The sequence below is a fragment of the Gobius niger genome (assembly GCF_951799975.1).
Source record: "Gobius niger genome assembly, chromosome: 18".
In the NCBI taxonomy this organism is placed as follows: Eukaryota; Metazoa; Chordata; class Actinopteri; order Gobiiformes; family Gobiidae; genus Gobius; species Gobius niger.
The window spans coordinates 3,328,931-3,355,990 of record NC_136869.1 but is presented as its reverse complement, the minus strand read 5'-3'; the positions used below and the strand labels follow the sequence as shown (position 1 = coordinate 3,355,990).

Below are 27,060 nucleotides of genomic sequence, written 5' to 3'. Positions count from 1 at the left end.
TGAATTTTTTTCACATTTTTGTTTAATTTTTTGTTTAATTTTTGTCACATTTGTGTAGAGTTTGTGACATTTTTGTTGAATTTTTGTCACATTTTTGTTGATTTTTTGTCACATTTTTGTTGAATTTTTGTCACATTTTTGTTGATTTTTTGTCACATTTTTGTTGATTTTTTGTCACATTTTTGTTGATTTTTTGTCACATTTTGTTGATTTTTTGTCACATTTTTGTTGAATTTTTGTCATTTTTTGTTGAATTTTTGTCACATTTTTGTTGAATTTTTGTCCCATTTTTGTTGATTTTTTTGTCACATTTTTGTTGATTTTTTTGTCACATTTTTGTCGATTTTTTGTTGAGTTTTTGTCACATTTTTGTTGAGTTTTTTGTCACATTTTTGTTGAGTTTTTGTCACATTTTTGTTGCGTTTTCCTTGTTTTCTTTTCTTGTTTGTGGCTGTTTTGGTGCTTTTTTTCTCCAGAAGCTTTTTGATTAGGGTAAAGCCAAACTGGAGAAAATGGGATCCGTTCAGGTGGGAGTTAAGAGGTTAAAAACTGTCCCGCTCCGGCTCACTTCTGTTTCATCCCGGTCTCTGGTGAATCGGAAAGTCCTGTTTTGACATTTTGGCTGGAGTCCCACAACAAAAGCTCCGCCGTCAGCCTGTCTGCCTCCGCTGGTCGCCCCTCGAGTCGCCAATTAGCGCCGTGACTTCTGCTGAGCCTCCATGAGCCGGGGGGGGCCAGGGGAGGCTTCTCTGTCAGGGGGAGTTTGGGGGATGAGAGAGGCTCAAACTGGGCTGCTGTCACCTCTGCACCGGGGGTTAAACTCTGGAGGAAACTCAGAGGGAAGAAGGAATGATGGAGAGAATAGAGAAACACCTCCATCTAGTGGTGAAGGGACAGAATGCAAGGCGGCCACACAAACAGTATCAGTGATTAACCTCTTAACTCCCGCCTGAACCGAGAGCGTTTTCTCCAGTTCAGCTTTACCCAAATCCTGTGGGCCAGTGTAACGTCTCATTTGAAAGCTATGATTTACAAAACTCGTCTAAATGGATCTTTATCCTCACGTCATCAGATTTTTTTTCCATCTTTTTTTTTTTCCCAACTCATTTTGTAGCTTTTTTGTCTTTTTTTTTTAAAATCATTTTTTGTCATTTTTTGTCACATTTATTGTCTTTTTTTTATCATTTTTTTTGTCACATTTTTGTCACAATTTTTGTCTTTTTTTGTCAATTTTTTTTCCATTTTTTTCGTCACTTTTTTGTCACATTTCCATCATTGTTTTCGTCTCAGTTTTGTCGCCTTTTTCACACCTTTTTTCCAGAAGCTTTTGGACTGGGGTAAAGCCAAACTGGAGAAAATGTGCTCGGTTCAGGTGGGAGTTAAGGGGTTAAAGGGATTTATACGCTGGAAAAAGTGTCATCTTGGATAAAAATGACTAGAAAGTGCTTGAATTATCCATTTTGTTATCTGGTTTGCACAGATTTTGGACTACCTTTATACTGATGCTAGTGAATGAAAGCTTGTTCCATTGGTTCTTATTTCAGGACAGTCCAAACCTTCTCATAATCAGCATAAATGGTCTTAGTTCTAGATCAAATAAATGACTTTTAAGATGTTTTTGAGGGATGTTGAGTCTGCTTCCATAGACACAGTGTTCCTTCAGGAGTTCATGTGAAAAGTCTGCCATATCAAGTGGAGTTTCTTTCCTTCAGTTCCACCTTGAGATCATCTTCAAACCCCGAGGCCGTGACTCTAACCCCGGCGTTCCTCTCCCCGCAGGGCTGTACCAGATGAGCGTGCCCGAGTCGGCGCCCGTGGGCACCGTGGTGGGGCGGATCTGGGCCTCGGACCGGGACACGGGGGTGAACGCCCACATGAGGTACTCCATCGTGGACGGGGACGGGCGCGACACCTTCGACATCAGCACCGACCCCAGCAGCGTGTTCGGACTCATCACGGTCAAGAAGGTGCGAGGAACAGAGCGAGGGCGGGTGAAGACGAGAGGGGAACCGCGCCGTAACTCTGTGTCTGTCTCCGCAGCCGCTGGACTTCGAGTCGAAGCTGAGCTACACGCTGAAGGTGGAGGGCGCCAACACGGTGGTGAACCCGGCGGCCCGTCACCGCGCCGCCTTCAGGGACGTCACCATCGTCCACGTGAGCATCGAGGACGTGGACGAGCCGCCGGTGTTCGATCGGCCCGCCTACTACGTGGAGGTGCGGGAGGACGCGGAGATCGGGACCCTGCTCGGAGGGGTGTCGGCCCGGGACCCCGACGCCGCCAACCACACGGTCAGGTGAGGGGAACGAGGAGCGAGGAGGAACGAGAGGAGCAGGAGGAGATTATGTTACATCAGTCTTTTAACAGCGTTTCATAAACTTAACCACAAACACTTGGCTGGTTTTATCGTGTGGCCTTCGCGGGTCATTTTGACTCGCTGGTATGTTCCGGGCATTTGGATGCAAGGTGACACAAGGGGGCAAGGCCGTGGGAACCCAGGGTGCTGAGGGGGCTGCCGCAACCCCTGGTGGATAGTTTGGGAACAGCAGGCAATATTAATAAATAGGAAATATGTGCAGAAAAAGCGTTTTGGGGGTAAATTTTGTCCCTCAGCACCCCCTAGGTAAAATATCTTCCCACGGTTCTGCAAGGGGGCGCCCTTCCAACCTCCTCAGTGTAAATGTGAGTTGACTTTCTTCAGAGTGAGACTTTAGGTCAGACACCATGAAAGTAAAAAGGCTGAGGCCTCATTGCTCACAGACTGAGAAGTGAAGAAGGAAGTCATGGAGCTTCTGCTTTAGACAGAACTTCAGCATGTAAGAGTCATATCTTCTTCTGAAACTCAAATATGTGGTAAAAACATAATATATGGAAAATTATTATTACAATTACAAAAAGAAACATATTTGAAAATCCTGTATCTAATCCAATTTTTTTTTTTTTTTTTAATTTGCTCTCATTCTAAAAAAGAAAACCCAAACAAACCCAACCATTTGTATCTGCTGTAAAGTCATGTTTGTCCCAGTTCCTCTGAGTCGTGGTGGGTCATGGTGGACCATGACAGATGTGGACAGGACTGTGGTAGATCTACTTTTACTTTGGAGAAAATAGTTACTATAGAAACTGTTGAAGAAATGAACCTCACGAGCTTCTTCTGTAACATCTGTCCACATCAGTCCAGACCTACAGCAGAAACAAATGACAAGGGTTTGTTTTGTTTTTTAGAATGAGAGTAAAAAAAAAAAAAGAAAGATTTTCAAATATTTTTAGTTTTGTAATTTTAATAATAATTTTCCATATATGTTTTTACCACAAATTTGAGTTTCAGAATATGATGTGACTCTTACAGGCAGCAGAAATCTGAAGTTCTGTCTAAAGCAGAAGCTCCATGACTCCTCATGAGGCCTCTGACTTTTTACAGGAAACAAAGAGCTCACTGTATTTAGCCTCATGTTACTGTCACTCATGGTGTCTGACCTAAAGTCTCTGAAGAAAGTCAACTCACATTTACACTGAGGAGGTTGGAAGGGCGCCCCCTTGTGTCACCTTGCGTCCAAATGCCTGGAACATGACAGCGGGTCAAAATGACCCGCAAAGGCAACACGAGGGTTAGGCCACTATAGGTCATATCCTCATAGTTTCTGCATCTTGTTTGTTTCCAACACCAGTATTTGATCAGTGAATTCCTGGAGGTCAACTTTATTTATTTAGCAGCTGCAGAAAGTGCTGCACATAAACATTGAGCACTCATTAATAATAGAGCAGATGGTCAATAAAAGTCTGGGCCGAGCAGACGCTGAGGGGCGGCGGCTAAAGCCCTGTGTCCTCGAGATTACAGGGAGGGGGCGAGCACAGAGTCCAGCTCAGGCAGGTGAGGGACACACCATTAACCTCTTAACTCCCGCCTGAACCGAGAGGATCTTTTTCCTCACGTCATCACATTTTTTTTTCCATCAGCTTTTTTGTCGGGTATTCAACTTATTTTTGCCATTTTTTTGCCATTTTTTGGTCATTTTTTCGTCAAGGTTTTGTAATTTTTTTGTCAAATTTTTGATCACATTTTTGTCATTTTTTTAATCATATTTATGTCATTTTTTGGTCATTTTTTGTCACATTTTTGTCATTTTTTTATCACATTTTAGTCATTTTTTTATCATATTTTTATCATATTTTTTGTAATTTTTTTGTAATTTTTTGTCACATTTTTTGCATTTTTTCTTCAATTTTTTGTCAATTTCTTGTGTCATTTTGTCAATGTTTTCTCATTTTTTTGTCAATTTTTAGTAATTTTTTTTGTCAAATTTTTGTCACATTTTTGTCACATTTTTCTCATTTCTTCCTTAATTTTTTTGTCAATTTCTTGTGTCATTTTTGTGACATTTTTGCCACTTTTTCCATCCATTTTTCGTCGCTTTTTTTCTCAATGTTTTCTCACTTTTTTGTCACATTTCCATCATTGTTTTCGTCTCAGTTTTGTTGCAGCTTTTTTCCAGAAGCTTTTGGATTGGGGTAAAGCCAAACTGGAGAAAATGTGCTCGGTTCAGGTGGGAGTTAAGGGGTTAAACATGTTGTTTAAAGGGACTATACGGAGTTTAAAAATGTTGAAACTAAGTATTTTCCTCCCCCTTCATGTTCCAGCCATGTCCTAATGTGTAGAATGAGCTCAGACCTGTTCAACTGCCTCTAAAATCCTGCACTGTCGCTCAAAAAGGTGATACTTCGAGGCTTAATATAGATGCTGCAGTAACACGTAAGACCTGAGGTGGCAGTAGTGAGTATAAAATGCATCTAGTCTCTTTAATCAACCTGAAGAATCTTAAAATTAACTGTAATTGAGAGGACATTTCAGATGTGGCTGTAAAACACGGGCAGGGCCGACTTAACCTACCCATGGGCCCCTGGGCTAACCATGAAATATAGCCCCTCCCCCCACACACCCACCCTCTCTAACGTTCTCCACTACGCGTTCAGCTGACTCATTAATGTCGACGATCATAGCCATTCTATGAATTTTACTGTTTTCCTGCTCACTTCTCACAGCGGTGTGTTTCCAATCAGAAAACTACGAAGCCCCTAAAGTTTTGTATGCAAAAAAAAAAGAACCTTTGGCGTTTTTAGATCTGTCAATGCAGAAAGTAAGGACTTTTATATTGTTTCTACCACGGACTGCCTCTTGACTGCATTTACTTATCTATGTGACCAGCCAGTCGCCTTTTCTGCTGCCCAGTCCTACTGCCGGCTTCCTGGAAGAGTGTTACGACCCGGCTCGGAAGCCGCAACAAAGAATGGGGGAGACACGACACCATGACGTTTTTAAGCCTTGGTTAAGGCATTTATTTAAAGAGTCCAAACAAAAAGAGAGAGCGAGTGGCCACACGCGTGGCCTGGCGAGGAGGAGCGGTCCAAGCTCTCCGGGGGATGTCGACCTCCACCCGGAGCCGCAGACGAGAGAGAGAGAGAGAGACAGCGGCGGAAACCCGGCCCTTTTACCTGGGCAACCCGGAAGTCCCACCGGGCCCCCTGGGGACCCCGGTCGCCACCTGCTGCCCACCTTCGTAGACACAAACAAACATTAGCGTTACAGGCCCAGCAGGGGGGGCCATCACACCCCCGCCCATAAAGAGCAGGTTCCCGGCGGAACCCTGCGACAGCGCTGGTGCTCACCTTACAGGAAGACACAAGTGCCGGCCACCACCAATACATTGCTCAGTGCTCAGTGCTCAAATTATCGTGCATATTCTTGTGCTCAGCTGGTAGACCCGTGCGGCCCAACCTGTAGACTCCCCGGCTCCACTCCAACTGGACTGCGCTCCGCCCGGCAACTGGTGCACACAGAAGCGTTTTAAGGGACAGAGACAGCGAGAAAGAGGAAGGGGAAGAACACACAGGCAGACCTGACTATACTGGCGCGCGTGACAAAGCGTCCGCCACTACGTTGTCAGTACCTTTAATGTACCGAATGTCTAAGTTGTACGCTTGAAGGAACAATGCCCATCGGACCAAACGCTGGTTGGGACACTTCAACGTGGAGAGGAAGGTGAGCGGGTTGTGGTCCGTGTACACCACAACGCGAGCTCCACCACTCAAATACACGTCGAAGTGAGTCAAAGCCAGGATTAGCGCCAATGTTTCTTTTTCAATTACAGAGTAATTAAGTTGATGTTTATTGAACTTTTTAGAAAAGAAACTAACCGGCCTACAAATACCGAACTCATCCCGCTGTGTAAGGACAGCTCCAGCACCCACGTGGCTAGCGTCCACATAGAGTTGGAACGGTTGTTGGAGACGCGGCGCAGCCAACACGGGAGCAGCACAGAGGAGCCTTTTCACCTGCTCGAACGCCTGCTGACAAAGAGGAGACCACACAAATTTCACCTCCTTATGTAGCAAGTTCGTTAAAGGCGCAACTACAGATGAAAAGTTCTGACAAAAACATCTGTAATAGCCCACAAGCCCAAGGAAACGCATGAGCTCCTTTTTCGTCACCGGGACAGGGAATTGCTCTACAGCTTGAACTTTAGCTGCCACAGGGCGGACCTCCCCCTGGCCTACCACGCGACCCAAGTATGTCACTGTCGCCTTCGCAAACTCACACTTCGCAAGATTGACAGTGAGCCCCGCTTCCGCCAAACGAGTGAAAAGCTCCTCAATGCGCTCCACATGTTCGTCCCAAGTATCGGAGTACACAACGACATCATCCAAATACACTGCACACCCCGACATGTCACCAACAACTCTGTTCATCAGACGTTGAAACGTCGCCGGTGCATTTCTCAACCCGAACGGCATAACTGAGTAGTAGTACAAGCCTGTAGGAGTGATAAACGCAGATACTTCTCGAGCGCGTCTGGTTAACGGCACCTGCCAGTAACCTTTCAGGAGATCGAACTTACTGACAAACTTAGCAGAGCCAACCTGGTCAACACAATCGTCCATTCTAGGCAAAGGGAAACAATCCGGCTTTGTAACGGCATTCAGCTTCCGAAAATCCGAACAAAACCGTGGCGTGCTGTCAGACTTAGGAACCAAGATACAAGGCGAAGCCCAACTAGAAGCACTTGGTTCGGCTATCCCATTGTTCAGCATATACTCGACTTCCGCGTCCAAGTATTTACGCTTCTCAAAGTTGACCCTATAGAAGCGCTGCCTAATCGGTTTGGCCTCTCCTACATCTACATCATGCTCAACCAGATGCGTGCGTCCAGGTGTATCTGAAAACAAGCTTGGAAATCGATGAATTAACTCCGCAAGCCGGTCAGCCCGCTCCTGTGGCAAATGCGCAAACAGAGTACCCAATTTGCCCAAGGTTTCTGAATTTTTTAGCCGCCCCTGCGTCAATGCACCATCCCATGTACCAGCGTTACACTCATCCCCCACAACAGACAGGTGTACGCTGCCCATGGGACCAGTGTCACCACCACCCCCCACGACAGGCGGCGGTGCACTGGCCATGGTACCAGACCCCTCGGCCCCCACAGTGTCAACCGTGCACGCAGCATGAGCACCAGCCTCCTGTACCGCTTCAACGTCCCTCGCATAATAAGGTTTCAACAGATTTACGTGACACAACTGCGTCTTCTTCCGTCGCTCAGGCATCGAGAGCAAGTAATTTTGTTCTGACTTTCGTTCAAGAATTGTATACGGCCCCGAGAATTTTGCTTGAAAGGGAGAAGTTATGATGGGACACAGGGCCAAAACCTGATCACCCGGCAGAAAAGAGCGCGCTTCTGAGCGCCGATCGAACAGTGCTTTCATCTTTTCCTGGGTCACAGTCATTTTCGCCCTAACCATCTCCTTCGCCACGTACAGCCGTCTCCTGAACCCATTAACATAATCCACCAATTTCTTCGGAGGATCTGGCTCTTTCAGCGTCTCCGCCACAGCAGCTAACGGACCTTTCACAGTGTGCGCGAAAACCAACTCATTTGGGCTAAACCCCGTGCTTTCCTGAGTGACCTCCCTGGCTGCCAGCATCAACCAGGGCAAGCCCTCCTCCCAGTCTCCACCCAACTCCGTACAATAACCGCGCAGGAGAGACTTCAGTGACTGATGGAACCTTTCCAAAGCCCCCTGGCTCTCGGGATGGTACGCTGTCGCTTTACTGTGCCGCACCCGAAGCTGCTTCAAGACCTGGGCAAACAAATGCGATGAAAAGTTAGTGCCCTGGTCTGACTGTATCACCTTCGGAATGCCAAACACAGAGATGAACTGAGTAAGCGCACGCACCACAGCCCTAGCAGTTATTGTTCGTAGCGGATAGGCAGCTGGATAGCGAGTAACTTGACACATTACAGTTAGCAGATAGAAAGACCCAGCCTTTGACCGAGGCAAAGGGCCAACGCAGTCAATGATCAAGTGCTCAAATGGCTCGGATGCAACAACAATTGGACTCAACGGGAACGGCTTCAACACCTGATTGGGCTTAGCGGTAAGCTGACAAACATGACATGTCTTTACATACGACGAGACATCTTTTTTCAGACGAGGCCAGAAAAACTGTCTCAGTACCCGGTCGTAAGTTTTCCTCACGCCCGAGTGGCCAGACTCGTCATGTGCGACCTTCAACACCGCAGAGCGAAATCTAGTTGGTACCACGATCTGAAACACAGGATCCCCAACGATCCCCGCATGTGGTGACCACTTCCTCACCAACAGTGTGTCCTTCAGGAAGTACCCACACGCACTCTCAGTCGCCTCGCTCAACGGACGCACCTGATCAAAAAGATCTTCGAGAGACATGTCAGTCTGCTGCTCCACCGCCAGCTCACTACGAGACAGAGACACAGGGAAATTAGACAACGGCAACTGCACATTCTTTCCACAGTCCTCTTTTACCACCTGCGTACGCGCCATAGCACGAGTTACCGCGCATGCAGTAAACACATTAGGGAACTCCTTACTGTTTTCATCTGGCTGGGAAACTATGAGCGGCGCTGGCGCCGTCTCAACAGGCACAGGCAACGGGACCGCGTCCAACCACAAACGCGCCCCCGCCAACCCGTTACCCAAAATCACGGAGACGCCCTCTATTGGCAACGCAGGACGCACCGCCAACTCAGCCTCCCCACCAAACAGTTCACACTCCAGAGACACCCTATGTAACGGAACAAACAGCACGTTCAACCCCATTCCCCGAACCGGAACACACGTGCCAGTCTCCGACTCACTGGACAACGGTAACACATCGGCCCGAATGAACGAGTCAAACGCCCCGGTGTCTCGGAGTATTTTAACGCGCACCTTTCTGTCACTCCCGACCAATGACACATAGCCCTCCCGAATGAAAGGACGATACGAGTCACATGCGTCAGACCGGACACCTTCAACTTTCCGTTCAACAGCAGGACCAACAGGCGCAGCCAAACCAGCCCCCTTTGGATTAGCGTGAAGCCCCTTGGACATGTTTTTCAACAAATGACAGTCTGCTTTAATGTGTCCGACTTTTTGACAATGATAACAGACCCGATCGCTGTCCCGTACAGGCGGTCCTCTAGAATCCCCTGGTCCCTTGAACTCGACATGCTTTGCCCCATTTGTCCGGTGCAAAAACTCCTTGTGAGTTAACGCGTACTCGTCAGCCAATGTTGCTGCATCCGACACCTTGGCCACTTTCTGTTCATTAATGTAAGTCGCAATTTTGTCCGGTATACAATTCCTGAACTCCTCCATCAACATCAGCTCCCGTAACTGCTCAAAACCCGTCACGTTTTGGGAAGCGCACCAGCGATCAAACAGTCCCGTTTTATCGCGACCAAACTCCACATAGCTTTGTTTTTCTGCTTTTCTAAAACTCCTGAACTTCTGGCGATATGCTTCCGGAACCAACTCATACGCTCTTTCCACTGCCTTCTTAACTGTGTCATACTTAAGGCTGTCCTCCAGCGACAATGAAGCGTAGGCCTCCTGGGCCTTACCCGTAAACACAACCTGCAAGAGTAACGTCCACACATCCTCAGGCCAATTCAGTGTCCTAGCCACCCGCTCAAACAAAAGAAAAAATTTGTCAACATCCTTTTCTGTAAACGGCGGAATAAGACGAATGCACTTATTCACGTCAAACCCCATATCCCCCGCACCGCTACGCAGACCGGCCGGCCCCACCGACTCACGTCTCGCACCAGCTTCAAGTTCCAACCTCCGCAGTTCAAACTCCTGATTATCCCTGCTTTGGCGCTGATGGATTTCCATTTCTTGGAGTTCCAACCGACGCATTTCCAGCCGTATCTCCATTTTCCGCAGCTCAGGGTCGAACCCAACCTCCAAAGCCCGACTATCCATAGGCGGCAGAATCTCTTTCTCCACCAAGGCGGTGTGGATTTGTCGTTTGATCTCGTCTTTCCTATCCTGTTTTACAATCCGGATGTCATAATGAGCAGCTATGGCAACCAGCTCACTCTTATTGCACTCATCAAGCTTCCCCGCAGTTGGGTCAGCCACAAAAACCTCTACCTCCATCCTCTAGCCAAAAAAAATAAGTATAGGCCAATCCGCGTGCACTAAACCACGCACTACGTAGCACAACAACAAAATAAACAACTCTGGATCGTACACTGTGAAGTGAAGTGCCAATGCAAACCTGTGCAACGCCACGGGCCAAAAGCAACCAATATCCCCTCTATTCTTCACCTACCTAACCAGTCTCACCTAGTCAACTATGCCTAGCTCTTCACGTGGTTCGGCAGTGGGAAAATTAAGGACGAAACCAGCGGCTTGAGTTAGCCACGGAGTCCCCCCGAGATCAATGCTCGCGCATTGAACACCAGCCGCAGCAGCTCGAAAGCCGCACGCCCCCCACGACACTATGAAAAAACAAAAAGGTGAAGCCTGAAGCAGCAGCACCTCTCCGCCTACCAGGAGATAAGGCCACCACGCTGAAACCCACCGGACTATTGCACAAAATACACAAAAGGCACGACACTCACCTGTATTCTTCCCAGACTTGCCATGACGATCCCAACCCTCACGAAGCCGTGTCTCCCCACGCTGTCCGAGCTCCGTTACTACAGCGCTGACGTCACTTCATTCATTTGCGAAAAAAAACCAAAAGTAGGTCAAACTTCCGATGCGCACTGGAGCAAAGGCATCTCACCCTCCGCCTCCAAAACTGAAAAAAAACGCACCAACTAAAAACGCGCCACAAAAGTTGACTGATCCGAATCTCTAGGGGAAAAAAAACTTTTTGGACGAGCCCCCACTTGTTACGACCCGGCTCGGAAGCCGCAACAAAGAATGGGGGAGACACGACACCATGACGTTTTTAAGCCTTGGTTAAGGCATTTATTTAAAGAGTCCAAACAAAAAGAGAGAGCGAGTGGCCACACGCGTGGCCTGGCGAGGAGGAGCGGTCCAAGCTCTCCGGGGGATGTCGACCTCCACCCGGAGCCGCAGACGAGAGAGAGAGAGAGAGACAGCGGCGGAAACCCGGCCCTTTTACCTGGGCAACCCGGAAGTCCCACCGGGCCCCCTGGGGACCCCGGTCGCCACCTGCTGCCCACCTTCGTAGACACAAACAAACATTAGCGTTACAGGCCCAGCAGGGGGGGCCATCACAAAGAGCATCCGAGCGTATGTGCAGTGACTAAACTGGGACTCACACTGCAAAAAGTATTGAACTAGATCAGTATAAACATCTCAATTTGAGCATAATAATCCAAATGTTAGTTGTTTTGACTAGTTAAGAAGTTCTTGGGCATTTGTCCTAGATTATTTCACTTGTTCTGAGATGTTTCTGACTCGTTTCAGTACATTTCGTCCTTATTTCAGGTCATTTTCTTCTCCAATGGGGTAAGAAAATTGGTCTTATCTCATTGGCAGTTTTACTTTCTTAGTTCAAGCGAGATTTACCTCAGAACTGGTCTGAAATGTCCTCAAACAAGCAAAGTAAACTTGGTCCCATCAGGAAAAGTGTCTAAATGAGTGAAAACCGCTCAAAACAAGATACATTTCCTCAATTCAAGTCATTTAAGCCAATGCTTGATATTCACTTTTTGCAGTGCACAGCAGCGCCCACTTTTCTCAATTTTCATCACACTGGAACTTTGTGGACTAAAAAAAAAAGAAATGGAAAAAAAAGAGACTAGATTCAAGTTGGTCATTTTATACTCACTACTGCCACCTCAGGTCTTACGCGTAACTGCAGCTTCTATATTAAGCTCGTGCATGACGGCACTTCAGACCCGAATCAACACCTTTCTGAGCGACAGTGCAGGATTTTAGAGGGAGTTGTGGTGAACAGGTCTGAGCTCATTCTACACATGTAGGGGGAGGAAAAGACTTAGTTTTAACATTTTTAAACTCCGTATAGTCCCTTGAAAGGACATCATTCATGAGGTCATTTACTCTGGTGAAGGAGCCGTCGCTGAACAATATGAAAGCAAAAGTAAAGATGAAAGATCCAACTCCACTGTAGCCCTGATGCACAAACGGAGGAGGATTATACGTTCTTTTCAAGATGCTTATACAGACAAAATGACATTTGAACATCTAGGAGAGTCTAGAAGAGATAAATAAATGTCTTTAATTGATACTAAAGTTCTGTAGTGATTTCCAGAGGTGTGTAATGATGCGTACCTAACAGCAGAGGGCAGCACCGCCACACGCTCGTCCATAGAAACACATCACACACCTTTACCCATAAACTCCTCACAATCCAGAGAGAAGAAGCTCTCCTTTAAATCTCCAACATCTGGCCGTGAGCCGAGCAGCTGTGGCCGCTCCGCTCCGCTCGTTCGCTCCTCGTTAACGTGTCTTTGGCTCCTGAGACATACGGACTTTCACTGGGCCATTAATCACCGAGGCAATCACTATCAGTCCTCGACTGTCCCGGGGAGCAGGTGCCACGGCGGCCCGGAGCTGACACAAAGACAAAGACGTCATAAACATCAGGAGAGAGTTCACACAGAGTCAGATGTAAGGCTTTAATATCAATGCTGTTGTAATTGAGGAAAGCCTGAGCAGTTATGGAGTGAAAAAATGAAGCAATGCCACATTTTTTGAAGAAACTTGATTATTTTTAAGAGAAGAAGAAGGAAAAGAGACAGATGATGCACTGAACTAAACTCCTGCTTTAACCCCTTAACTCCCACCTGAACCGAGCACATGTTCTCCAGTTTGGCTTTACCCCAATTCAAAAGCTTCTGGAAAAAAGCTGAGAAAATAGCAACAAAACTGAGACGAAAACAATGATGGAAATGTGACAAAAAAGTGAAAAAAACATTGATGAAAAAGTGGAAAAAATGTCACGAGAAATTGACAAGAAATTGACCAAAAAATGACAAAAATGTGACAAAAAATGACAAAAAATGTGATAAATATGTGATAAAAAATTGACAAAAAAATGACAAAAATGTGACAAAAAAATGACAAGGAAATGTGACCAAAAAAAAGGTGAGAAAACACTGACAAAAAGTGATGAAAAATTGATGAAAAAGTGGCAAAAATGTGACAAATATGTGATCAAAAATTGACGAAAAAAGGACAGAAATGTGACAAAAAAATGACAAAAATGTGATTAGGGCTGAAGCGACTAATCGATTTATCGACGACTAATCGATTATTGAAATAGTCGACAACTATTTTAGTAATCGATTAATCGTTTTCTGGTTCACACAGACTCAAATGGAGCAAAAATGACATAAAAGTATTTTTGATGAAAACCTACTTTGATTTTATGTTTAGGGTCTGTAGTGTTTTGTACATTGTAAATTTCATGAATAGATCCTTCAAATAACATTTCCCTTTAGTTTACTCCATCAACACATCCTCAAACAGCACCATTTAAGCTATAATGTGATAAAAATAAATAAAAAAAATGTTCCTACACCATTAACAGCCAAGCGATTAATCGTTTAATCGTAAAAATAATCAATAGATTAATCGATTACAAAATAATCGTTAGTTGCAGCCCTAAATGTGATACAAATTTGACCAAAAAAAGACCAAAATATGTCAAAATGTGACAAATATGTGATAAAAAATGTACAAAAAAAGGACAAAAATGTGACAAAAAAGACAAAAAACGTGACAAAAAAATGTGACAAAAAATGGACGAAAAAAAGGACAAAGATTTGATAAAAAATTGACAAAAAAATTACCAAAAATTGACAAAAAATTACAAAAAAAATTACAAAAATGTGACAAAAAAATACAAAAAAATGATAAAAAATGGACAAAAAAATTGACCCAAAAAATGACAAAAATGAGTTGAACGCCCAACAAAAAATGATGGAAAAAAAAATAATCTGTTGACATGAGGAAAAAGATCCTCTCGGTTCAGGCGGGAGTTAAGAGGTTAACAAACAAAGGCTCAGTGATTCATTTCTGACGTTTGAGAAGCTTGCGTTGATAAGGTGGAAGTGTTTGTAATCCGCTCTGAAGGGGGATCGGCGGCGGACGACGTGTCGGAGCGAGATAAGGAGGAAGCGGCAGCAATAAAACCTGATCAGACTCAGATAGAAGAGTTAATCTGAGAATCAGCGCTTCGAGAAACAGGACGCACACGAGGCGAGAGAGAGAGAGAAGAGAGAGGGGATTCTTTAAAGATATAACAGGGTACAATTCTGTTTCCTTCATTCACATGGGAGCTGCCGAAATTCCACGGACAGAGGATGTGTGTCACACTTCACAATTAATCAATCGGCTCGTTTAACCTCTTAACTCCCACCTGAACATGTTTTCTCCAAATTCTCCAAATCTAAAAGCTTCTTCAAAACAGAGGCAAAAAACGATAAGAAAGTGAGGATGTAAAGCAAAAAAGTGACCGAAAAAAGCGACAAAAATGACAGAAACTCAACAAAAAAGTGACAAAAATATAATATACGGAGTTTAAAAATGTTAGAATTATGTATTGTCCTCCCCCTACATGTTCCAACAATGTCCTGATGTGTAGAATGAGCCCAGACCTGTTCACCACAACTGCCTCTACAATCCTGTACGAGCTTGATATAGAAGGTGCAGTTACATGTATGACCTGAGGTGGCAGTAGTGAGTATAAAATGGCTAACTTGCATCTAGCCCCTTTTAACTCCCACCTGAACGGATCCCGTTTTCTACAGTTTGGCTTTACCCTACTCAAAAAGCTTCTTGGGACAAAAGCACCAAAATAGCCACAAAAATGAGAAGAAATCAAGGATGTAAATTCAACAAAAATGTGACAAAAATTCAACAAAAACGTGACAAAAACTCAACAAAAAAAATATCAGAAATTCAACAAAAAGCGACAAAAAACTCAACAAAAAAATGACAAAAATTCAACAAAAATTCAACAAAAATTCAACAAAAATTCAACAAAAATTCAACAAAAATGTGACAAAAACTCAACAAAAATGTGACAAAAATGGAAAAAAAGAAAGAAAGAAAAAACATACAAAAGGTGACACAACACAGCAACAACGCAAGGAAAAAGATCAGTTTTGTGGGTTTCAATGACTTACGGGTGGTAAGAGGTTAATGTCCGTACAGGAAGACAGTACAACAGGGTGAAAGGTACTACATGTAGATAGACAATTACTGTATATTCCACAATTACTATTGCACCTTTACTTGCCGATGTAATCAAAATGACTTTAGGTTCCTCTTGAGACACGCAGTAACATGTGGGTATTTTGTATGTATTTTGTGCGTACAGATACTCCATCGACAAAGGCAGCGACCTGGAGAAGTTCTTCTACATCGATCTGACCACAGGAGCCCTGATGACCGTGAGGTTTCTGGACAGAGAGGAGCAGGGCTGGCACAACATCACCGTCCTGGCCATGGAGATGAGTACGTGCACATGCAATACTTATACACACAGCATTACTGCAGTACAAGCCTTCACTTACTTGCATGTTGGAGCTACGAGAGTATGATAAACTCTCTGCTAATGCTGGATGTGTGGAGCCTCAAGGTTTAACCAGAAAAGGTCCTTTCACTGCATAAAACCGCCTCACCAATACTCGCTCTGCTTTGAAAATCGCTCTATTAAAATGTGTTCCCTGTTCAAGGTGAGATTTTACAGCCCGAGCACTCCTCTGGTCTTATTAATGTGCGTGTTTGGTTCATGAAGTGGTAAGGTCGGTTAGGATGAGGTTTGCTCCACTGCCTTTGCAAATCTCAGCAAATCTTTGCATAGATTATCAGACGTCGACGTTTTTGACCCAAAGCAGGCGCTGCCACATGAACGTTTAACCTCTTACCACCCGCCAAAACCAAATCCATTCTTTGCCATTGTCGTCACTTTTTTTTCCCCTTATGTGTTTTTGTCACTTTTTTATTACTTTTCTGCTGGATTTTTTCTTTTTTGCTGGATTTTTGTCTTTTTTTTTTGCTGAATTTTTTTCTTTTTTTTGCTGTATTTTTGTCTCTTTTTTTTGCTGTATTTTTGTCTTTTGTGCTGGATTTTTGTCTTTTTTGCTGTATTTTTGTCATTTTTTTGTGCTGGATTTTTGTCTTTTTTGCTGTATTTTTGTAATTTTTTTGCTGGATTTTTGTCTTTTTTTTGTGCTGGATTTTTGTCTTTTTTGCTGGATTTTTGTCACTTTTTTCTGGATTTTTGTCTTTTTTCTGCTGGATTTTTGTCTTTCTTTTGTGCTGGATTTTTGTAATTTTTTTGCTGGATTTTTGTCATATTTTTGCTGGATTTTTGTCATTTTTCTGCTGGATTTTTGTCTTTTTTTTGCTGGATTTTTGTCTTTTTTGCTGGATTTTTTTCACTTTTTTCTGGATTTTCGCCTTTTTTTCTGCTGGATTTTTGTCATGTTTTTGCTGGATTTTTTTCACTTTTTTGGTGCCCTTTTGTCACCTTTTTGTTGAGTTTTTGTCATTTTTGTTGCTATTTTTGTTGCTTTTTTGGTCACTTTTTAGCACTTTTTTGTTGTCTTTACATCCTCATTTTCTTTTTTAATCGCTGTTTTGAAGAAGCTTTTAGATTTGGACAATTTGGAGAACAGGAGAAAACATGTTCAGGTGGGAGTTAAGAGTTTAAACCTCCTTTTCACTCAATATCTTTGCTGCACTGGTTGTGGAACTTGTGAATCTGTATTGCAAAAGAAAAGGCAGATTAACTTGTATTTTTGCTCAAACTTTCTCCAAAGCCTGAGGGCAGGTCGGCTCTATGAAAACACATACGCTCTGCCGACAGTGGTGGGCTGCGGCTCTGACCTCTGTGTGATCGATGATGTGACGCAGCCAGGAGAAGTCGTTAGTGAAGCTAATTAAGTTTCTGTTCGCTCATTACGCGGCTGGTTACACTGTGCCAACGCCCTGCAGGAAAATCGGAGAAAAATGAGGAGAGTGGGGTCCAGTGAGGACAATAATGAGAGGGCGAGCGCTGATCCCTGAGGGACGCCGCGAGGTTATGTGCCCACACTGCTCCGCGCTGTAACGTGGGCCGGTTTGTTCATGAGTAAAAGTTATTCAGTGATTGTTTTCTACACTTTTTTATTGAGAAGTGGCGACTGTTGTCTGCTGAAAGGGAATGATGATGGATTGTTTGTGCAGATAACCCGGCGAAGATCTCCAGCGTGTCTGTGGCCATTAAAGTCCTGGACGTGAACGACAACGCGCCCACGTTGAGCCACTACCTGGAGACTTTTGTGTGTGAGAACGCCAAGGCCGGACAGGTAAAGTATTCAATCTAAAATGTAGAACATAGAGTTAAGGTGAGACATGCAGGTGTTCAATGTTGAGAGTCTTATATAGTTTCTCACTTAACACATTGAGGCCGCGCTGTTTTGGGGATTTATCTGTAGAGAGCCAACAATCCAGACCATTTTTCATGATATTTGTAGCACCACAGAGTATTCTATGTTATAGCTATGGACACAAGCTGTGGCTCATTTGAAAGCTGAGACTATAAACTCTCCGTAGGTGAAAACAGTTTAATTCTCCGTGCCTCAGTGTTTGAGAAATCTAAGATAAACAGAGGCTAATTTTGATCAAATTCACAGATTTTTTTCTAGAAACGGAGATAACGGGGGACTAACACCACGCCCCCTCAGACTAACACCACGCCCCCTCAGACTAACACCACGCCCCCTCAGACTAACACCACGCCCCCTCAGACTAATACCACGCCCCCTCAGACTAATACCACGCCCCCTCAGACTAACACCACGCCCCCTCAGACTAACACCACGCCCCCTCAGACTAACACCACGCCCCCTCAGACTAACACCACGCCCCCTCAGACTAACACCACGCCCCCTCAGACTAACAAAACGCCCCCTCAGATTAACACCACGCCCCCTCAGACTAACAAAACGCCCCCTCAGATTAACACCACGCCCCCTCAGACTAACACCACACCCCCTCAGACTAACACCACGCCCCCTCAGACTAACACCACGCCCCCTCAGACAAACACCACGACCCCTCAGACTAACACCACGCCCCCTCAGACAAAAACCACGACCCCTCAGACTAACACCACGCCCCCTCAGACTAACACCACGCCCCCTCAGAATAACACCACGCCCCCTCAGACTAACACCACGCCCCCTCAGACTAACACCACGCCCCCTCAGACTAACACCACGCCCCCTCAGACTAACACCACGCCCCCTCAGACTAATACCACGCCCCCTCAGACTAATACCACGCCCCCTCAGACTAACACCACGCCCCCTCAGACTAACACCACGCCCCCTCAGACTAACACCACGCCCCCTCAGACTAACACCACGCCCCCTCAGACTAACACCACGCCCCCTCAGACTAACACCACGCCCCCTCAGACTAACACCACGCCCCCTCAGACTAATACCACGCCCCCTCAGACTAACACCACGCCCCCTCAGACTAATACCACGCCCCCTCAGACTAACACCACGCCCCCTCAGACTAACACCACGCCCCCTCAGATTAACACCACGCCCCCTCAGACTAACACCACGCCCCCTCAGACTAACACCACGCCCCCTCAGACTAACACCACGCCCCCTCAGACTAACACCACGCCCCCTCAGACTAACACCACGCCCCCTCAGACTAACACCACGCCCCCTCAGAATAACACCACGCCCCCTCAGACTAACACCACGCCCCCTCAGACTAACACCACGCCCCCTCAGACTAACACCACGCCCCCTCAGACTAACACCACGCCCCCTCAGACTAACACCACGCCCCCTCAGACTAACACCACGCCCCCTCAGACTAACACCACGCCCCCTCAGACTAACACCACGCCCCCTCAGACTAACACCACGCCCCCTCAGACTAACACCACGCCCCCTCAGACTAACACCACGCCCCCTCAGACTAACACCACGCCCCCTCAGATTAACACCACGCCCCCTCAGACTAACACACGCCCCCTCAGACTAACATCACGCCCCCTCAGACTAACACCACGCCCCCTCAGACTAACACCACGCCCCCTCAGACTAACACCACGCCCCCTCAGACTAACACCACGCCCCCTCAGACTAACACCACGCCCCCTCAGACTAACACCACGCCCCTTCAGACTAACACCACGCCCCCTCAGACTAACACCACGCCCCCTCAGACTAACACCACGCCCCCTCGGACTAACACACGCCCCCTCAGACTAACATCACGCCCCCTCAGACTAACACCACGCCCCCTCAGACTAACACCACGCCCCCTCAGACTAATACCACGCCCCCTCAGACTAACACCACGCCCCCTCAGACTAACACCACGCCCCCTCAGACTAACACCACGCCCCCTCAGACTAACACCACGCCCCCTCAGACTAACACCACGCCCCCTCAGACTAACACCACGCCCCCTCAGACTAACACCACGCCCCCTCAGACTAACACCACGCCCCCTCAGACTAATACCACGCCCCCTGAGACTAACACCACGCCCCCTCAGACTAACACCACGCCTCCTCAGACTAACACCACGCCTCCTCAGACTAACACCACGCCCCCTCAGACTAACACCACGCCCCCTCAGACTAACACCACGCCCCTGAGACTAACACCACGCCCCCTCAGACTAACACCACGCCTCCTCAGACTAACACCACGCCTCCTCAGACTAACACCACGCCCCCTCAGACTAATACCACGCCCCCTCAGATTAACACCACGCCCCCTCAGACTAACACCACGCCCCCTCAGACTAACACCACGCCCCCTCAGACTAACACCACGCCCCCTCAGACTAATACCACGCCCCCTCAGACTAACACCACGCCCCCTCAGACTAATACCACGCCCCCTCAGACTAACACCACGCCCCCTCAGACTAACACCACGCCCCCTCAGACTAACAACACGCCCCCTCAGACTAACACCACGCCCCCTCAGACTAACAAAACGCCCCCTCAGACTAACACCACGCCCCCTCAGACTAACACCACGCCCCCTCAGACTAACACCACGCCCCCTCAGACTAACACCACGCCCCCTCAGACTAACACCACGCCCCCTCAGACTAACACCACGCCCCCTCAGACTAACACCACGCCCCCTCAGAATAACACCACGCCCCCTCAGATTAACACCACGCCCCCTCAGACTAACACGCGCCCCCTCAGACTAACATCACGCCCCCTCAGACTAACACCACGCCCCCTCAGACTAACACCACGCCCCCTCAGACTAACACCACGCCCCCTCAGACTAACACCACGCCCCCTCAGACTAACACCACGCCCCTTCAGACTAACACCACGCCCCCTCAGACTAACACCACGCCCCCTCAGACTAACACCACGCCCCCTCGGACTAACACCACGCCCCCTCAGACTAACACCACGCCCCCTCAGACTAACACCACGCCCCCTCAGACTAACACCACGCCCCCTCAGACTAATACCACGCCCCCTCAGACTAACACCACGCCCCCTCAGACTAACACCACGCCCCCTCAGAATAACACCACGCCCCCTCAGATTAACACCACGCCCCCTCAGACTAACACACGCCCCCTCAGACTAACATCACGCCCCCTCAGACTAACACCACGCCCCCTCAGACTAACACCACGCCCCCTCAGACTAACACCACGCCCCCTCAGACTAATACCACGCCCCCTCAGACTAACACCACGCCCCCTCAGACTAACACCACGCCCCCTCAGACTAACACCACGCCCCCTCAGACTAACACCACGCCCCCTCAGACTAACACCACGCCCCCTCAGACTAACACCACGCCCCCTCAGACTAACACCACGCCCCTTCAGACTAACACCACGCCCCCTCAGACTAACACCACGCCCCCTCAGACTAACACCACGCCCCCTCGGACTAACACCACGCCCCCTCAGACTAACACCACGCCCCCTCAGACTAACACCACGCCCCCTCAGACTAACACCACGCCCCCTCAGACTAATACCACGCCCCCTCAGACTAACACCACGCCCCCTCAGACTAACACCACGCCCCCACCACTTCTCACAAGTTTTTGATCGTCATTTATTTCACTTCTGTTCATCACAGAGCTGCCAAAATCACAAAAAACAAGCTTTTCCGTTTTTGGCACTCAAACATGTTGGCACTGTATTCAAAAATATTGACATTCGTTTTTGTCAAGATTTAATAAAATAGATATCTTCTCCTCGAGGTTTAGTCGAGTAAATCTAAGATTAACTTTGTCAACTTTACATTTATAACATTTATTATTATCATATTTAATCAATGCTTGTGATGAAGCAGAGATATTTGTACATGGACAAAGCCCAGAGCTGTTCCTTTGGCAGTGAATTAGTCATGTTTTAGTTGACGAAAATATCCTAGGATTTTAGTCCTGGGTCCTAGGTTACAAAACTTTAGGGCCTGCTTTCTCAAAATGAGGGTTTCATTACACTCTTACAACCTGTTTTTTTCTGAGGATTTTTTTCCTGCCAAAAACAAGGTGAAGTCTCTCTATAACCAGGCTTCTTTCTTCTGTCCATTATTCAGATTTCGTCTCTGAAAGTATCTGCACTTCTTTCCTCATATGATTTTGCCATATATTGTGCACTGTAGCTCATAGATAGTAAGTCTGCCTGTTTGAACATAACCTAATTCTCGTGCTATTTTCCAGCTGATTCAGGCCGTGACCGCCCTGGACCCGGACGACCCGCTGGGAGGTCACCGTTTCCACTACAGTTTAGCTCCGGAGGCTCAGAACAACCCCAACTTCACCCTCCGAGACAATCAAGGTATCGATACTCGCCGTCAATACCATCCGCTGCTGGAGCACAATCGAATTAAGCCGAATTCACAGCTCAATTAGGCGGCTAACTGGACCACCTCCATTGGAAAAGGCTACACAGACTGGAATAAAGATTAATGGGTCTCTTACTCTTTGCCCGTGATCAGGGAAATCGAGAAAGTGCCGTCAGTAGAAGCTGCGAATTGATTTTGTCACGGCCCTCACGACTGGTCAAACTTTACTTCAAGAAAGTATTAACTTAAGGTCAATATCAATAAAAACAAGGCCTTAAAGGGACTATACTGACTTTCAAAATGTTAAAACCAAGTATTTTCCTCCCCCTACATGTTCCTCCATGTCCTAATGTGAATGAGCTCAGACCTGTTCACCACAACTGCCTCTAAAATCCTGCACTGTCAGTCAGAAAGTTGTTACTTCGGGTCTTAAAGGAGCTTAAAGGAATAGCCCACCGTTTTTACATACTGAGATATGTTCTTACCTTAGCTTTGACGAGTTCTTTAGGACCTGTCTGATCTTCACCCGTGCCTTCAGTCACGTAAACACAGCGCAGACGGCGTTAGCATTTAGCCTCTCCCTCTCTCCTCTATTGCTCCAAAACAGGTCGAGATAGAAGCTACCAAGCTCTTCCACGTTTTCCCTATTTAAATATGGTTACGTGAAGTGTTCCACTACAAAGTATAATTACGCAAAATTAAACAATGTGGATTTTCTAAGCGGATAAAAGGGGGAACTATATTGTAAGGCGTAATAATACCAGGAGTAATTTGGCATCCGCACAGTAAAGTGAAGATTACTGCGTGGATTTCGAACTACTCCTGGTATTGTTTTTTCATTATTATGTTGCATTGTTTTTTGGGGGTGTTTTCTGGGGAAATGTTCTTTATGTTGAATTTGAATCACTTTGAACTAATCTAAGATCAGATAAAGATGCCAATGGAACAAGCGTAAATTCCACTTGAAATCAGACAATTAACTTTTGCTTTTACAAATATTTATTTTTCACTAATCTGCATAAGAATACAAGTTTTTTTTTCTGATCTAAGACTCTTAAGTAGATTTTTGTTTTTTCTTCCTTCCCAGTGCAGGAATTAGATAGAAAAATGTCTTTGAAGAAATGCTGAAAGTATTATTACGTACAATGTGGAGATGATGTTGCAACAATGTGAGCTTAATGTCCTATATCCTAAACCTATGGAGAAACATTGAATCCGTGTCCGAGGACTCACCGTCTCTCTCTCTTGTAGATAACTCTGCGTGGATCCTGACGCGCCGCGGCGGCTGGGCTCTCCGGGACCAGACGGTGTTCTTCCTGCCCATCTCGGTGTGGGACGGGGAGGAGCCGGTCCGCAGCAGCACCAGCACTCTGACCGTCCGCGTGTGCAGCTGCGACCACCAGGGGGCGGTGCTGTCGTGTAACGCCGAGGCCTACACGCTGCCCGCCAACCTGAGCCGCGGGGCGCTCATCGCCATCCTCGCCTGCATATTCGTACTGCTGAGTAAGTCCTCGTCAGAACCGGAGACGAATATTTATAAAGTGATTTAAAGCTGGATGTTCACGACTCGGGTTTGTCTGTGGAAGATTAAATAAAATCACCGGTGATCGATCTTACAGAGCGGGGAAAAGATTTGAAATAGACCAGCTGTAAAGTGCGTATCAAGGGACATCAAGGGGAATTAACAGAAAATCTAACAGAAAGGAAGATCATTAGGAAAACATTGGGCCGAAAGCGCAGCCCTGGGGGACACCCTGTACAAAATCAATGTTTTAATCATTGATTTTACGTAGAATTCTAGCTAAATTTCAGTCAGATTTCAGTGACACCTCGAGCACCAGCTTGAGCGAGGTTTGGTCACGATTACTTAGAGCAGGGATCTCCAACCAGTAGCTCGCCGGGCCTTTCTACATCTCTATACGCATGACAACTCAAATTTTATATGCATTTTCTGTTTGTTCTGAACACGCTGAACACGATCTGCAAACAGTTGGGTCAATATTGTAGAGCAGTGGTTCTCAACCTTTCGGAGCCGCGACCCCCATTATAACAGTTAACTTCTTAAAGGAATAGGCCACCGTTTTTACATACTGAGATATGTTCTTACTTTAGCTTTGACGAGTTCTTTAGGACCTGTCTGATCTTCACCCGTGCCTTCAGTAGAGGTCGGGCTCAAGTTTTTTTTTTTTTTTTTTTTTTTTTTTTATTAATGTCATTATAATCTCTAATAAAAATCTATGCAATAGGCGGAGTCTATTGGATACAAAATGTGGCAATACGCAATATAAAATAGAGGAGTCCGGGAGGGAGGTGGTGCAGGTGCGGGGGGTGAGCGCACGTGCTGCTGTGTTGTCACGTTTAAGCAGCGTGGTCAGGCTGTGATACCGGCGCCACACAGAGAACATCACTCTTCACTCTTTCTCTCAGGACAGCGTTTCATTAACAGTGGATAAATAAGCAGTTTGGTTCCTGTTACTGCGTAAAAAGTAACTTTTGTAGAGCGCGATGTTTATGAAACATGAAGGAGGAGGAGAGAGAGATATGGAAAAGAGGAGACGGCAAAGAGGAGACAAGACACATTGAGCTGCGGCGCTGGCTGCTCCGCGTCGCGTGCTGCGTGCATGTATGCCGCGCACGTATGCCGTGCGCGTAGCCGCGTACCTCGCAAACATGGTGCTGCTGTGCAGATGCACCTATCTGAGCCTTAAATAAGTAATTATTTACGTCGGGTTTGTTTCGGTTCGGGCTGACAATTCACGTTAATTGCTCGGGCTGGGTCGGGTCGGGCTTGAATTTTTGGGCCCGATCTAATCTCTAGCCTTCAGTCACGTAAACACAGCGCAGACGGCGTTAGCATTTAGCCTCTCCCTCTCTCCTCTATAGCTCCAAAACAGGTCAAGATAGAAGCTACCAAGCTCTTCCACGTTTTCCCTATTTAAATATGGTTACGTGAAGTGTTACACAACAAAGTATAATTACACAAAATTAAACAATGTGGATTTTCTTAGTGGATAAAAGGGGGAACTATATTGTAAGGCGTAATAATACCAGGAGTAGTTCGAAATCCGCGCAGTAATCTTCACTTTACTGCGCGGATGCCAAATTACTCCTAGTTTTTAGTCGACTAAAAGATTTGACTAAATATTGACTAAAATTAAATTACATTTTAGTCAAAAGACTGAGACTAAAACTACAATAAAATTAACACTGATTCTCAGTGTTCAGACAGAAATAACCGTCAGGAGCAGGTTTCAGTTAGTTTTAAATCAGCGGTTCCCAAACTGTGGGTCAGGGACCAGAGGTGAGAGAATGGGACCATTTGCCATTTTAAAAAGTTGGGAAATAGACTAGTAGTCGTCCTAAATCCCAGTTTGACCGTGGCTTAGTGGTTAGTGGTTCTCACACAGAGGGGCAGGGCCTGAATTGAGGTCATTTTGTTCCCCTCCTGCCCTCCACTCATGCACAGTGGAACTGTTTTTGACCGGTTCGCTCTTTGACGAAAAACCATGGGATGCTACTGTAGGGCCCCTGTGTGGATTTTTGCTTCGGATTGTAAAACAGGCCACTAAAATCGCAGGTTCACGCTCATGCTTTTGCCTGACATAAAAACAAACAGCTGTGCAGTGACGTCACCAGGCCGCGCTGCTCTGTTTACTTGCGCAGGTGTGCGGGCCGGCCAGCAGGGGGCAGGTGTGAAACAAAGACCTCTCTAATCGTTTCAATAATCATGATTTCAGTTATGACTAAAATAATCGTGATTATCGAGCAGTTATGACTAAAATAATCGTGATTATCGAGCAGCCCAATCACAGACCCCTCTTTCCGACCTCTACCGGCTGCAGTGACCCCAGCCATTATATTCACAATGCTCCCCTCAGGCAGAAGATACAAGGTCCCACTAGCAAATAAAATCATTCATTGGTTTGTTTTTAATTGAACGTCTGCCTGTACTGGGACAACAAAGATCTCACCATCTCTGGTCTCCGTCTCTCCCCAGTCCTGATCCTGCTGATGCTCTCCCTCCGCACCCACCGCAAGAAGCCGTACCTGTGCGACCAGGAGGAGAACGTCCACGAGAACATCGTCCGCTACGACGACGAGGGCGGCGGCGAAGAAGACACCGAGGCCTTCGACATCGCCGCCATGTGGAACCCGCGGGAATTCCCCCCCCCGGGCCACGCCTCCTCCTGCGGGAAGCTCCGGCAGGACATGCTCCCGGAGATCCAGAGCCTGTCCCGGTACGTCCCGCAGGCCCGCGTGGTGGGAGGGGACAGCAGCAACGTCCACGGATACGTCCTGGCGAAGCTCCTGGAGGCGGACGTGGACCCGTGCGCGCCGCCGTACGACTCGCTACAGACTTACGCCTACGAGGGGGAGGGCTCGGTGGCGGAGTCGCTGAGCTCGCTGCAGTCCGGAGCGTCGAACGCGGACCACGAGTACGACTATCTAAACGACTGGGGGCCGCGCTTTAAGAAGCTGGCGGAGATGTACGGCGTGCTGGAGACGCAAAGCAGCTCCCCCGTCTGGTAGGAGGAGGAACTGAGGCCTTTTTTTTTTGCTTCAAACACAGCGGACAATATCATCAGGAAAACTTTCTCAAAACAATGCAACAAATGGCGCCATAACGGAAGCAAAAAAGACCTATTGGAGGTTTTTGAAAGGTTAGCGTGAGATTTCTGCCCATTTCAGCTAAGTAAGGGGTCATTTACCAAGTATTTACAGCATTCTCTAATTTAGAATTTTACGACAGGCCATTCCAAAGGTCCACAGATACCCATATGCTATTTGTCCCTCACTATTTAGCACCTGTCTTGATAAATGACTACCTAAGTCAGTCAATGCAAATCATTATTGCATTGGTAATAATCGTTGCACAAAGTGGCTACGCTAGTTCCGCTAACCTGACTCTGAAGATTAGTTTAGACAATTTCACAATGTCAGATTATTG

The 27,060-nt window shown here is 46.6% G+C and overlaps 1 protein-coding gene across 1 annotated transcript in view; it reads left to right on the top strand.

The window, feature by feature from the left end:
- Positions 1–26,844, top strand: part of LOC306977685 (cadherin-20-like) — a 37,753-nt gene extending 10,909 nt beyond the window's left edge. The window contains exons 5-11 of the mRNA XM_079576099.1: positions 1,780–1,967; positions 2,041–2,294; positions 15,624–15,760; positions 17,477–17,598; positions 21,988–22,105; positions 23,364–23,615; positions 26,110–26,844. Coding sequence (XP_079432225.1) covers positions 1,780–1,967; positions 2,041–2,294; positions 15,624–15,760; positions 17,477–17,598; positions 21,988–22,105; positions 23,364–23,615; positions 26,110–26,642 — 1,604 coding nt within the window. The 3' untranslated portion in view covers positions 26,643–26,844. The remainder of the gene's footprint in view (positions 1–1,779; positions 1,968–2,040; positions 2,295–15,623; positions 15,761–17,476; positions 17,599–21,987; positions 22,106–23,363; positions 23,616–26,109) is intronic.
- Positions 26,845–27,060: the final 216 nt, after the last annotated feature.